The 13,461-nt window shown below is 35.1% G+C and overlaps 1 protein-coding gene and 1 long non-coding RNA gene across 6 annotated transcripts in view; one reads left to right on the top strand and one right to left on the bottom strand.

Moving 5' to 3' along the window:
* The window catches only part of QSER1 (glutamine and serine rich 1), an 81,350-nt gene extending 69,039 nt beyond the window's left edge, over positions 1-12,311 (top strand). For all 5 annotated transcript variants that reach the window (XM_031035376.2, XM_031035375.2, XM_081798376.1 and 2 more), the window contains 4 exons: positions 1,106-1,203; positions 4,766-4,918; positions 7,516-7,611; positions 8,636-12,311. In XM_031035376.2, coding sequence (XP_030891236.2) covers positions 1,106-1,203; positions 4,766-4,918; positions 7,516-7,611; positions 8,636-8,776 — 488 coding nt within the window. In that variant the 3' untranslated portion in view covers positions 8,777-12,311. The remainder of the gene's footprint in view (positions 1-1,105; positions 1,204-4,765; positions 4,919-7,515; positions 7,612-8,635) is intronic.
* LOC145716161 (uncharacterized) overlaps positions 3,559-13,461 on the bottom strand; it is a 30,047-nt gene continuing 20,144 nt past the window's right edge. Inside the window, exon 3 of the long non-coding RNA XR_014138617.1 lies at positions 3,559-3,780. This is a non-coding gene — a long non-coding RNA (uncharacterized LOC145716161). The remainder of the gene's footprint in view (positions 3,781-13,461) is intronic.

Raw genomic sequence — 13,461 nt, 5'->3', positions numbered from 1 at the left:
GGCTCGATCCCAGGACTCTGGGATCATGACCTGAGCCAAAGACAGACACTTAACGACTGAGCCACCCAGGTGCCCTGAAAGTCCTTTTCTCAAAGGAGCTTAAGGTTTTTCTAAAGTTTCTTTAGAAAAAGAAAGTGAAGGGGCGCCTGGGTGGCTCAGTTGGTTAAGCGACTGCCTTCGGCTCAGGTCATGATCCCGGAGTCCCCGGATCGAGTCCCACATCGGGCTCCCTGCTTGGCAGGGAGTCTGCTTCTCCCTCTGACCCTCCCGACCCTCCCCCCTCTCATGCTCTCTCTCTCAGTCTCTCTCTCAAATAAATAAATAAAATCTTTAAAAAAAAAAAAAAGAAAATGAAAAGTTTTAGTTAGGAATCTTTATCTACTTTTACTCTCCCCTTTTCTGAAATAACTCTTTGGCTCTTGTGTTTTTGAAACTGGATTTTGATCATTTTTTCTTCCCTTACTTTTTCTTTGGCCCAAACTACAGTTAAATTAAGAATATCATACTTGGGAGGGCGCTGGGTGGCTCAGTCAGTTAAGTGTCTTCCTTTGTCTCAGGTCATGATCCCAGGGTCCTGGGATCAAGCCCCTCATCAGGCTCCCTACTCAGCAGGGAGTCTGCTTCTCCATCTCCCTCTGCTGTTCCCCCTGCTTGTGCACTCATTTTCTCTCTCTCTCTCTCTGTCAAATAAATAAAATCTAAAAAAAAAATTCGTATTTGGTATTTTACAGAATTTTATAATGTCCAGTAAATCTATATTTTGTAATACGATTATTGTTTGGATGATAAATGAAGTCTAGAGAAATTAGGCAATTTGTTTACTGGTCACTTAGCTGTCATCAGTCAGTTCTAGTGGCAGAGACAAGGTTAAAACCCATGACTTCTGATCCTGTCATCCTCTATGCTGCTTTTTTCTCACTCGGCTATTGCAGACCTATTTTTCAAGTTAGCTTTTGTTCAGAAAGCTACATGTCCAGTATTTTAAAAGTAGTATTTATATATACCCATGAATTTAATGTTTTAACTTTGAGGAAAAGTTGGATTTTTTTACAAGTTTTTGTGTTGATAGTTTATCCTGTTAAAATAAATTTTTATCTTGTTTTAGATGAGCTACTTTTGCCTCATATGAAAAAAATAGATAGCATGCTGAATGATAACCGAAAGAGACTTCTTTTGAATCTTCATTTGGATCAGTCATTCAAGGTATTTCCTTCAGATGATTTATTAGCAAACTCACTGGCAATCATAGTCTTAAGTATAATAGGCAGGAAATTTATGAAAGTCATTCTCAGTTTTATACAATTTTTCACCCAATGAAAATTTGATTTTTATTCATTATGAGTCTGTTCAGCTTGTCTTTATTTTATTAAGCCCATTCTTAGTGTTAATCATTTGCTTTTCACTGCTTAAATTCATTTTTTAGGCTTTTATATGCATCTAGAATTCCTAGAAGGAATAATTTCCAGATGTTTTCAAAAGTACTTCCTTTAAACTACCAAATTGCAGTCATTTTTCTTTTAAACCTTTTCAAAATTTTCATATTTCACGTATAATTAGAATTGGCCTTTTCTTAGCATAGTTATCAAAATTCCCTTACATACCTGATTTATTCAGTATCTGAGGAAAAACTGATCCTAACATAATGCCAGATATATATAGCTATATCTGTTAATATAGCTTGGAACTCTAAGTTGGTTTTGGTGTTATCAGAAATATAGAACAACAAAAAGCTAATCTAAACACAGAAAATTTATCATAGAAGTTACTTCATAGTCAAAAATTTCCAGCTTTTCTTATTGAAAATGTAACATACAACATTTAGAATCATTTGATCATACCTACCTTGGGAGAAGTTTTTTTATGCATTTGTATAGCTTTTTATTTTTATCAAGAGACTTTATTTTTATAGCAGTTTTAGGTTTACAGCAAAATTGAGCAGAAAGTACAGAGAGTTCCCATCTACCACACATGAACAACTTCCCCCATTATCAGCATGTCCCACCAGAGTGGTACATTTGTCATAATTGTTGAACCTACATTGGCTCATCCTTCTAACCTGAAGTCCATAGTTTGCATGGCTCACTCATGGTGGTATACATTCTGTTGCTTTGAGGAAGAAAAGTATAATGACATGTTACCTACTATTAAGGTGTCATACAGAATAGTTTCATTGCCCTGAAAATACTCTGTGCTCTATTTATCCTTCCCTCCTTCCCCACCTAACCTCTGGCAACCACTGATCTTTTTACTGTCTCTATAGTTTTACCTTTTCCAGAACGTCCTATAGTTGAAAACCGTATCATATGTAACCTTTTCAGATTGGCTTCTTTCAAATACTAATAAGAATTTAAGGTTCTGGGGCACCTGGCTGACTCAATCAGTAGAGCATATGACTCTTGATATCAGGGTTGTGAGTTCAAGCCCCATGTTGGGCATAGAGCTTGCTTTTTAAAAATAAAAAATAAAGATCTAAAAAATCACTTGTTTAAAAAAAAAAAAGAATTTTTTTCTAACTTGTTTTTTTATGGCTTGACAGCTCATTTCTTTTTACCAGTGAATAATGTTCCATTGTCTGAATATACCACAGTTTATCTATCCATGTACTGAAGGACATCCTGGTTGCTTCCTTACCTTGGCAATTATCAATAAAGCTACTATGTAAACATTTGTGTGCAGGTTTTTGTGTGGATATAAGTTTTCAACTCATTCGGGTAATTTGTATAACTTTTTCACATCCCTGTTTTATCTGAACTCCACATAAAAGTGAAAGTTGACTTCATTTTAGCTAGGTGAAAATTAAAGCTCTGAGACTGAGTTCAAAATTAAATCTCACCAGAGGTGCCTGGCTGGCTCAGTCAACAGAGCATGTGACTCTTGATCTGGGGGTTGTAAGTTTGAGCCCTGCATTGGGTGCAGAGTTTTCTTTTAAAAAAAACAAAGTAAAATGACACCAAACTACTAATAGTCCTATATTCTTCACTGACATGCACTTGCAAAGAAAAAAAGTCAAAGGGTAGTATGAAACCCAGTACTAAGAATCTGGTCTACCGACTCCTAGTCCAGTATTTTCTGCTTAACTGCTGTCATCAAATGAAATTTGGAAAATGCCATATTTTCTGCAGAGAAGAGAATGCTGTTATATGTGTTTTCTAAAAATTTACTAAATGTTTAAAATGACCAGTTTGGGCTACCCATTTTATTTTTAAAGATTTTATTTTTTTTAAGTAATCTCTACACCCAAAGTGGGGCTCAAATTTATACCCTCAAGATCAAGAGTCACATGCTCCACTGACTAAGCCAGCCAGGCCACCCATTGGCTAGCCATTTAGAAATGTTAAACCAGTTCTCTAATAACTTGTATCACCACTTGGAATTTAGTAGATTCAGTAGGTGTTTAAGGCTTATGCAATAGTTTATGATGAACAACTGAAAAATTAGTTTTCATATTCTTATTTTCAAAGAAAAAAACCACAGAATTTCTAATTTTAAAATTAGTTATTTTTATTTTCATTTATAGCAACTTGCATTTCAAAGCCAAAATATATGCACAGTATTACAATATGATTTTAAAATAGTAAAATACAACAAATAGTAAATTATAAAAGATTAAAAGATTTTCTATTCATTAGAAATGATTAACACCATTAACATGATGATCTCAGTCATTTTGGGAATCCGAAAGCCTTTTGAAGTTAATCATGTTCTGTTTTCCTCTGAAATCCATGTGCTTCCAATCATCTTTAGCGTCTTATCATGAAAGGTGCTTGGGAACTCAAGAGTCTGGAAGAGAGTTGGCCTTAAAGGTTGTAACTGTTTATAAAACAGTGTAGCTTATCAAATGGGAACTTCCTTCTCAATAATAAATATAATGGGAGCACTTGAACCCTTTTAGTGTCAAAATAATAAATGATTGTGTGAACTCAGTTTAATCTTTTAAAACAACTTTTTTTTTTTTAGTAAACTCTATGGCCAACTGAGCCAGCCGGGTGCCCCTTAAAACAGTACTAAAACTAGTTAAATTTAGCTACAAATATCATTCAGTTATTATATGTAGTTTTTCATGTCCAGATGATTTGCCAAGTAGTTAAGGGCAAAATATGCCAGTGACTTTTAATGAGTGGCCTAGAATTGGTTTGGCCACATGGCCACTAAGTTATCAGTGAGTAACTACTGTGTCATTGTGGCCAGAAAATGCATCAAGGTCTGTTTTAGACTCTTCATACAACTGAGGTCAAAAGAAGCAGAGACGTGGTGAAGCCAGAGAAGTATTACAATGCTACTTGTTTTCACTGTTCTCATCAGGGAGAGATCCCATTCATCTGGGATCAGATGCGTTCTTTATAGCAGGGCTTGGCCAAGAGTCAGGTGTTGACAGTGGTTGAATTGGTAGAGCTTTGAAGAAACCTGTGTCCCTCTTTCTCCTACTTTGAAGCCACAGAGAGGCATTTCTAGAACTCTCTGGCTTGTTAAGGAATCCCTACAGTGCCATGTGCTATTGGCATAAAGCAGGTCATAAGGTAAGGTTCACCCAGATTCAAGGGATGAGGAAGTAGGTTCCACATGGTGATGGAGGAGCTACAAAGAATTTGTGGCTCTGTTTAATACCCACGTGTATTTCTATATTGTATATATTTACCATACCCCATCTATATACATGTGTGTATTATATATAAATGTATGTATATATTTCTGTATTTTTCAAATAGCTGGAAGTAGTTTGGATTAGTTTTCTTCTGATGTCAGTTATTTTTGCTTTATTTTAAAGAATGCTTTGGAAAGCTTTCCTGAACTAACAATAATTACTCGAGACTCTAAAGCAAAAAGTGGGGGTTCTACTATTTCTAAAATCAAAATGAATGGCAAAACTTATAATAAGAAAACTCTAAGGACTTCTAAAACAACCACCAAATCTGCACAAGTAAGTATATATGGTTTAATATAATTATGCCTTTTCCAGTTAATATAATTCCTCTTTAAAATATTGAAACAAGCAAATACTTTATTGTTATTAACTGTGAAGTCTTTTCAGGTAGGAATGAGCAGCTCCAGCTCAAAGAACAGATACTCGGTCTTATTTTGTTTTTCTCCATTGTCCAGCACAGTATCTGCATGTAGTTAGTGCTTGCAGTTTTGGGTTTTTTTAAGATTTTATTTATTTTATTTGAGAGAGAGACTGAAAGAACGAGTGGGAGGAGGGGCAGAGGGAAAAGCAGACTCTGCTGAGCAGCAAGCTGGATGCGGGGCTCCATCCCAGGACCTTGGGGTCATGACCTGAGCTAAAAGCAGATGCTTAACTGACTGAGACACCCAAGCACCCAGTGCTTGCAGATTTTTATTTTTATTTATTTATTTTTTTTAATTTTTTTTTTATTCTTATGTTAATCCCCATACATTACATCATTAGTTCGCAGATTTTTAAAATAGATGAATAGGCGGGCGCCTGGGTGGCTCAGTTGGTTAAAATAGATGAATAGGCAAGGAATTACCTGATACCTATATTTATATTTTCTGTATATTTTTTTGTCATTAGATATAAATGCATATAGGTAAGTATGCACATGTTCCATAAGATTCAATATTCCATATCTGCAAAATTATTGAAATTGGAATTCACTCATTTTCAAACATAGTCTAAACTATTGGCTTTTTAGAAATCAGTTTAGCAACATCAATTTCACGTCAAAAATATATTTTGTAGAAACACATTCACAAATGCATAAAAATGTATGCTTTTGCTCATTGCCTAATTATAAGAGCAATCCAGTTATGCATCACCAGTGGGAAACTGGATAAAGAGCCATCCAGATAATGTAATATTATGTAATTTTTAAAAAGACTCATTCATTCTTTCAGTAAAATTTTTTTTTTAAAGATTTTTTATTTATTTATTTGAGAGAGAGAGCACATGAGAGGGGGGAGGGTCAGAGGGAGAAGCAGACTCCCTGCCGAGCAGGGAGCCCGATGCGGGACTCGATCCAGGGACTCCAGGATCATGACCTGAGCCGAAAGCAGTCGCTTAACCAACTGAGCCACCCAGGCGCCCCTCAGTAAAATTTTTTGAGTGCCTGTTGTGTGAATACAGTTCTAAGCACTAGGAATAGAACTGTGAAAAATGGTCAAAATTCCCTGCCCTCATGTAATTTATAGCAGTAGGGGGTTATATGTAATAAATAGAGGCAAGTTATGGGGCGTCTGGGTGGCTCAGTTGTTAAGCGTCTGCCTTCGGCTCAGGTCATGATCCCAGGGTCCTGGGATCGAGCCCCGCATTGGGCTCCCTGCTCCCGCAGGAAGCCTGCTTCTCCCTCTCCCACTCCCGCTGCTTGTGTTCCCTCTCTCGCTGTGTCTCTCTCTGTCAAATAAATAAAATCTTTAAAATAAATAAATAAATAGAGGCAAGTTTTAGTTAGGTTAAAAACAAGTTATAAAAAATAAAGTTGCAGGGGCGCCTGGGTGGCTCAGTCGTTAAGCGTCTGCCTTCGGCTCAGGTCATGATTCCAGGTCCTGGGATCGAGCCCCACATTGGGCTCCCTGCTTGGCGGGAAGCTTGCTTCTCCCTCTCCCACTCCCCCTGCTGGTATTCCCTCTCTCGCTGTGTCTCTCTCTGTCAAATAAATAAATAAAATCTTTTTTAAAAAATTTAAAAAAAAATAAAGCTGCAGAACAATATGTGTAGTAGGATTTCCTTCCCATTACAGAATTCCCGTGTCATTAATACATGTTATACATGGAAAAATATGGAAAAATATATACCACGCTTTTAACCTTGTTTATCTCTGAAGCAAGAGATTATAGGATTCTTTTACTTTATAAGTCATCTTACATGTTTACTGTTTAAATTTTTCTATGTTTAAATTTTTTGAAATATTGTGTGTTTATATTCAGAAAAAAAGAGTGAAGATTCTAAAATACAATTTAAATTCTTTTTTTAAAAAAAGATTTCATTTATTTATTTGACAGAGAGAGACAAAGCAAGAGAAGGAACACAAGCAGGGGGAGTGGGAGAGGGAGAAGTAGGCTTCCCGCGGAGCAGGGAGCCCGATGCGGGGCTCGATCCCAGGACCCTGGGATCATGACCTGAGCTGAAGGCAGACAGACACTCAATGACTGAGCCACCCAGGCACCCCTACAATTTAAATTCTTATTTTGAATAAGCCTCTTGTCCATATTTAAGCCTATATCTAGCCATATTAGTCATTTATTTTTAAGATTTCCATTAAGTCTTCTGGTCTAGTATTTTTTTTTTTTTTTAAGATTTTATTTATTTATTTGATAGAGACACAGTGAGAGAGGGAACACAAGCAGGGGGAGTGGGAGAGGGAGAAGCAGGCTTCCCGCTGAGCAGGGAGCCCGATGCGGGGCTCGATCCCAGGAGCCTGGGATCATGACCTGAGCCGAAGGCAGACGCTTAACGACTGAGCCACCCAGGCGCCCCCTGGTCTAGTATTTTTGTAAAAGCATTCACAGTTCAAATAATCCATGAAATAAATATGACTATAAACTCTTTTCTTTTTATAGGAGTTTGCTGTTGACCCAGAGAAAATACAGCTGTATTCTTTGTATCATTCACTCCATCATTATAAATATCATGTTTATCTGATATGTAAAGATGAGGTAATTTTTTTCATTTATTTAAAAAAGAAATGTTTTTCTGAACTTTAAGGAGACTATAGCTATAGTATTTTTTTAATGTCTTAGAATTGTTAAAAAATACATGTGTCTATAATTATCTTGTAAGTAATGTTATTCTGAGTCTCTCTGTTATGTGTTGTGCTCATATTAATCTGAGGGTCTTCCAGAGCTGTAAGTGGTAATGTTTTTAAACTGTTTGCTTAACTTTATGTTTTATGCTTGCTTTACATTGCCATAATAAATGGTACTTGATTTCATTTTCTTCCCTCATAATCCATCATGATCCTGCCTTAATTCACTTCAGTCACTGCTTTGATATCCTGCTGTCTTCCTTATCACTAAAATGGCCTTCTCCCACTTAATTGCTGAGAAAGGGGTTTTTGTACATGGTCAGGAAGAAATGATAGTTAAAATTTAATTGTAACTTTTACGTATCATAATTTAAGTTGCTCAGAAGTTATATATGACAATAATACCACTTTGTGGGTGGGATAGAATGATCAAGTTCCTCAAAGCTTAAATGGCTGTGGACTAGACTTTTTTATCAGCACTACCAGCTGTTTAAGAGTTAAGTTGTGGATTGAGGCTACACTTGATGTATTTGGTGATAATAGATGGAAAGATGTTCATAGATCTAACCTAGCAAAGGAGAAAATAAAGATTGTCATGCAAAATATGATGACTATTTTTACATTGCTCTGAATTGCAGAATTCACCCCAAAATTTGTCACTTAGCTTTTAACACAATTGGAAGGAATTCAGAAGTTTGAACCATTTTTTTTTCTAGCCTTCCTCTTTGCCCTCATGGAGCTAAAAATGATAGGATTAGACTTCACCCAAATTTATATGAAATAATCATTCTCCATGGATGGCATTTTTTTTTAAATCCATATTTGTAGGTGTATTCATAAAATCCTTTTCATTCAAGATACAGAAACCATAAACCCTTATGAAGAGCTCATAAAGTGATAAGTATAAGCTAATGTGGTCATTCTCTTTATTTTAGATTTCTTCTGTGCAGAAAAGAAATGAAGACTTAGGACAGGAAGAAATTGTTCAACTTTGTATGAAAAATGTAAAATGGGTGGAAGACCTATTTGAAAAATTCGGAGAACTTCTAAATCATGTACAGCAGAAATGTTCCTAACATTTCCACGGAAGTTCCGTCTGTGTTATAGCACTAATGAACTGGCAGAGATGGGGGGCCACAGGGTGTGTGGGGCCTCAGATAAGTGAGTGTGAAGCGGTGGTCTCCTGCGGCCACACCTGCTTTGCTCTTAGAACTTACTGGTGACCTCTGCTGAAGGACAGTGGTGCTGCCCAGGAAGTCAGGCCTTTGGAAATGGACCTAAAATCCCACCACATTTTTATCCTAATGAATGATTTTTCTATTTTGTAAACCATTGGGTAACTGAGTTTTATTTTCAGAAATGTTTTTTGACAAATGATGAAGCATGCACTAAATATAATTTTTCTTTATTGCTAGAGAGATAACACTTCAGTAACTTGATTATTTTTTTCCTGACTCTGACTAAACACCAGAACGAAAGAGAGGTGGCACCAAACGCCTATGTTTATATTTGTGTCTGGCCACAAAATGGAAAGTATTGTACATTATGTAAACAGATCTGGTGTGATGTGACATTTTGTATGAGAATATCCTCAATTTAAAATATGAAATTCAGAAACTGCATTCTGCTTTACGAACTCCTTTTACTCTTAACATGTTCAGGAAACTGGATGTGGAATTGGTGCAATTCTAGGACTGCTTTTTGTGTCAAATTATATTGTAATGAAAAAAACAGTGACATACTATTTTCCCTATCTCAAAGAAAAGTATTTTCCTTTATACTGTTTTTTCCTTTGGAAAAATTTTTCAATTGTACATTTTATTTCACTAATAGTTGTATTTTTCACAAGGAAAATGTGGTTATAATTATGTTTGTTGTATCTGTACTACACTTTTCATTATTTTCAGTAAATCTTATTTAGTTATATATTGAATTTCTATTGTGAATTCTATCTTGAGGTAACCATTTTTGTTTATATGGATTTGCTTCAGTGTTATCCAGAATATGCATTCAGTACTAGAATTAGTGTAGCTTTATAAGTGGAGTTGTGTTAGACACTGCAGTCATTTTCTAATTCATGAAAATCGACTCCTTACTAGTACTTGATTAACCGATTTGTCAAAATCAGAATTAACCACCATTATACATTTGGAAGAATAAAATTTATAATTAAGCGACATGCAGTGTTAAACACAGCTTACCTAACTCTTAGAACTGGAAGTGGTAGAACTCTCCTTTTGGTGCCTTTCCAACTTTTATACACACTGTTGTAGCTTTCTTTAGTTTGATAGCTAGTGTTTCAAGTAGTTTAGCTGAGACAGTGAATGTATTAGGTTCAACATGACCTTTTGTTTTATTTGTGTTTGCCAACAGGATGCCTTATTTGTTTGAGAAAAGATTTACTAGTGTCCTTCTAAATGATCTCCTTTTTTAGGATTCTAAAGAAGTTGTTAATCATCATACTTTTTGTTTATTTTACCACCATTTAGTGCCTTAAGTCCTATCAAGAAAGCAGTGTTCCTGCTCAATGCCCAAATAAGACGTGCTTATGTGGACATTGCGGTTGTCTTGATTTTGAGTTAACAGGCCAACTTCTTATACTTAAAACCTTGGTAAACTGGCAAAAAATTAAAGATAACATGTGACTTGATTTGAGAATGAAACATTGTAGCATTGAGTAGAAAATGAGTATTTGAGTTAAGCTTACATATTTATTTCTGATGGTTATCTTATTAAAAGCAATAATCCTTAATCAAACAATCATTGTACCTTCCATTAGACAAGGTAATAATAGAAGTTTCTCTCAGTGGTTAAATATTCCATTTCTGAAAGCTTTTAAAAAGACCAGTTTAAACAGTTTATTTTGAAAACAAAAGTAACCTCTTAGATTCATTTTCCCTAACTCAAATGAGACTTATCAGCAGTGAGAGCATCATAAAATTGATTTTGCCAAGTGGAGAAGAGTAGGAAGCAGCCATATTTCTTTCTGATATTGATTCTGGACAGAATTGGTTTCTTTCATTTATGAAGTGCAGAGTAGATAACTACATCTCCTAATGTAGTATTATACGTACATGTCTTTACTCCCCCCAGCTTACTTTCCTGAATCATTGATGGTTAAACATTTTTAAGTTAAGCTGTCATGCATTTAGGTAACACTTGAAGTACATGTTTGAAATCACTAGCCACATCTCCTTCGTAAGGCCCATGGAAAACAGGGACATTTTCTTAAAGTTGATCTTATGTTTCCTATAGAAAATAATCCATTTCCTTTTCAACTGCAGTTGCCCCTCAAAATGTTGGCAATTGTATTCATTGTAGTAAAACAAGTGTTTTCATAATATCAGAGGCCAAGTCTTTGATAACTGCCTGAAGGAGACCCAGTTGTTTTGCACAGTCTTCTCTCATTTGATCATATATTATAGGCAAGGACATCAAACTTGGGCCTTAGCAAAAAGTGGGACTCTTATTATGATGTCCATTCATGAGTCCTTTCTTTGTATGAAGTTGAATAAATACCTAGCTGGTTAGCATTCACATTCCTTGCCAGGGAGTTTGAAATTTATAATATAGAAATAATTTTAGGTTGTAGATAGAGTTAAAGAGGTAAAGCACATATTGCCACCACCCAGGAAAACATTTTTAAGAAAGATTGGATTTTCCTCCCTACAGATACCTGGAAATAATTTAATATAAAAAATCATTTTGTGTTGGTGTTTATTTGTAGTTCAGATTAGTGGTTATAGAAGGGGCTTCCTTGTTCCCATTTTCATGATAACCCAGTTTCCACTTATTTGATCCTCTAATGAAGTCACAAATTTATCATGACTTATGAATTATCATGGTAAATCAACAATAGAAACCGTCCATATTTCTATTATACTATCAAATAGAAAACATTGGTGGGATGGAAAAATCCTAATTTAAAACAGCTTAGAAAATGTTCAGATTACTTTTAAGTTTCTAAATTTCTTTAAATTTCTAAAACTTTTAAAAGTGAAAATTACAGGTGATTCATACCTTATTACTCTTTTCAGAGCTTTCCTCACATTTTTTAAAGTCTCCTTTTAATATATATATTTATTTTTGTTGAAACAGCTGTTTTCCAGTCTATGATTTTGGAGTTATACCCATAAAACCAATATAGCAGCAAGGTTATTGAATCAGCTTTGGGTCCCAAAAGTTGCTTCAGATGTGCAAGTTGTGAATTTTACTGTATTTGTAGAATACAATTTTTGTTTTAAACTGTAGTTCCATCTGCTTCTCAGAAATGCTTTTCAGATAGAGTAAACTGTCCCAGGATAACTGCTTCTACCTGTGTCAATTGCATTTGACACATAACTGCACAAATGAACAATGTACACTATTGGTTGTGCATTAACTTACATGTACAACTTTTGGCATCTATGTTCACAAATGCATGTTTTTGAAAATCACCTTTATTTATAAGTGACAATAATTGAAGTTAAGGATACAAAGAAACCTGCATTTGTAGCCCAGAGTTTTAAGTGGTCCATAATACAATGTATGGAAATGTGAAAGACAATTTTGTATATTTGTTTGTTACTAACTCAGATCATTAAAATGAAAACAATTTTTTAAACAACAAAATCAGAATGTTTTGAGGGTTTTTTTTTAAGAACTGAAAACTGAGGTATTCTATTATCCAAAAGCATCATCACGTTATAAATTCTTCACACCACACATAGTATGTTATAAAGTCCTAAACGAAGTTATTAGGAACAAATCTATATAAGCTATTGCGTACGTAAAAACGAATTTATCCTGATTCCTTAATTTTCAGATTAAGATCCTGCCTTTACCTTCATATGATTTTTAAAAACAGTATTTCAAGTAAATATATATTCAGCATATTTGCTGTGTTTTAATTTTTTTTTTTTAAGTAATCTCTAGGGGTGTCTGGGTGGCTCAGTCGCTTAAGCATCTGCCTTCGGCTCAGGTCATGATCATGGGGTCCTGGGATCGAGCCCCGCGTCAGGCTCCCTGCTTGGCACGGAGTCTCTTCCCTCTCCCTCTGCCTCTCCCTCTGCTCCTGCTTTCTCTCTCTCAAATAAATAAAATCTTTAAAAAATAAATCTCTACACCCAGCATGGGGCTCAAACTCACAACCTGAGATCAAGAGTTGCACACTCCACTGACTGAGCCAGCCAGGCACCCCAGTTAGTTTTGATTGTAAAAGCACTTTTCATTCCTTGACTTATTTTATGTTGTTCAAAACTAAATCTAATCAATGATCTCTATCAAAAAAGTTTTTAAAATTCTGTAACATCGCTGTTTTATTCCCCATTGTTTGCTAAAATTGTGTTCATTTAGAAAATAGTCATTCAAATATCTTAGAAAATAGTCATTATTAAAATTATCCATATTGCAAACCTAAATGATAGCACTTCTACCCTGCTTTGTTCATGTCCTGTTACTCTCTGGTTCTTTTTATTAGTGTTTTTTAAAATGAATTTTGTATCTCAGGGAAGCTCTCTAAAATCAATTATTTAACCCGACCTTCTCAAGGAAGATGTGAAAGAGGATACCTCTCTTTGTTTTCCATACGGAAATGTTTTTATTACCAGAAAAATAATAAAGCGACATACTTAACTGTTTAAAAAAAAAGTCAAAAAATATGAAAGTGTAAAGAAAAAGGTATAAACCACTTTCTTAACTCTTGACATCAGCCTAAAACATGCTTTCAATTCCCAATTTAGGATGGATCACAAAATTAGGTATTATGGATTGGCCATTTTCT

This window comes from Leptonychotes weddellii, chromosome 11 (assembly GCF_054177405.1).
Source record: "Leptonychotes weddellii isolate Sample4059 chromosome 11, ASM5417740v2, whole genome shotgun sequence".
Classification (NCBI taxonomy): domain Eukaryota; kingdom Metazoa; phylum Chordata; class Mammalia; order Carnivora; family Phocidae; genus Leptonychotes; species Leptonychotes weddellii.
Note: the sequence above shows the minus strand (reverse complement) of the source record. Positions and strands in the feature narration are given on the sequence as shown.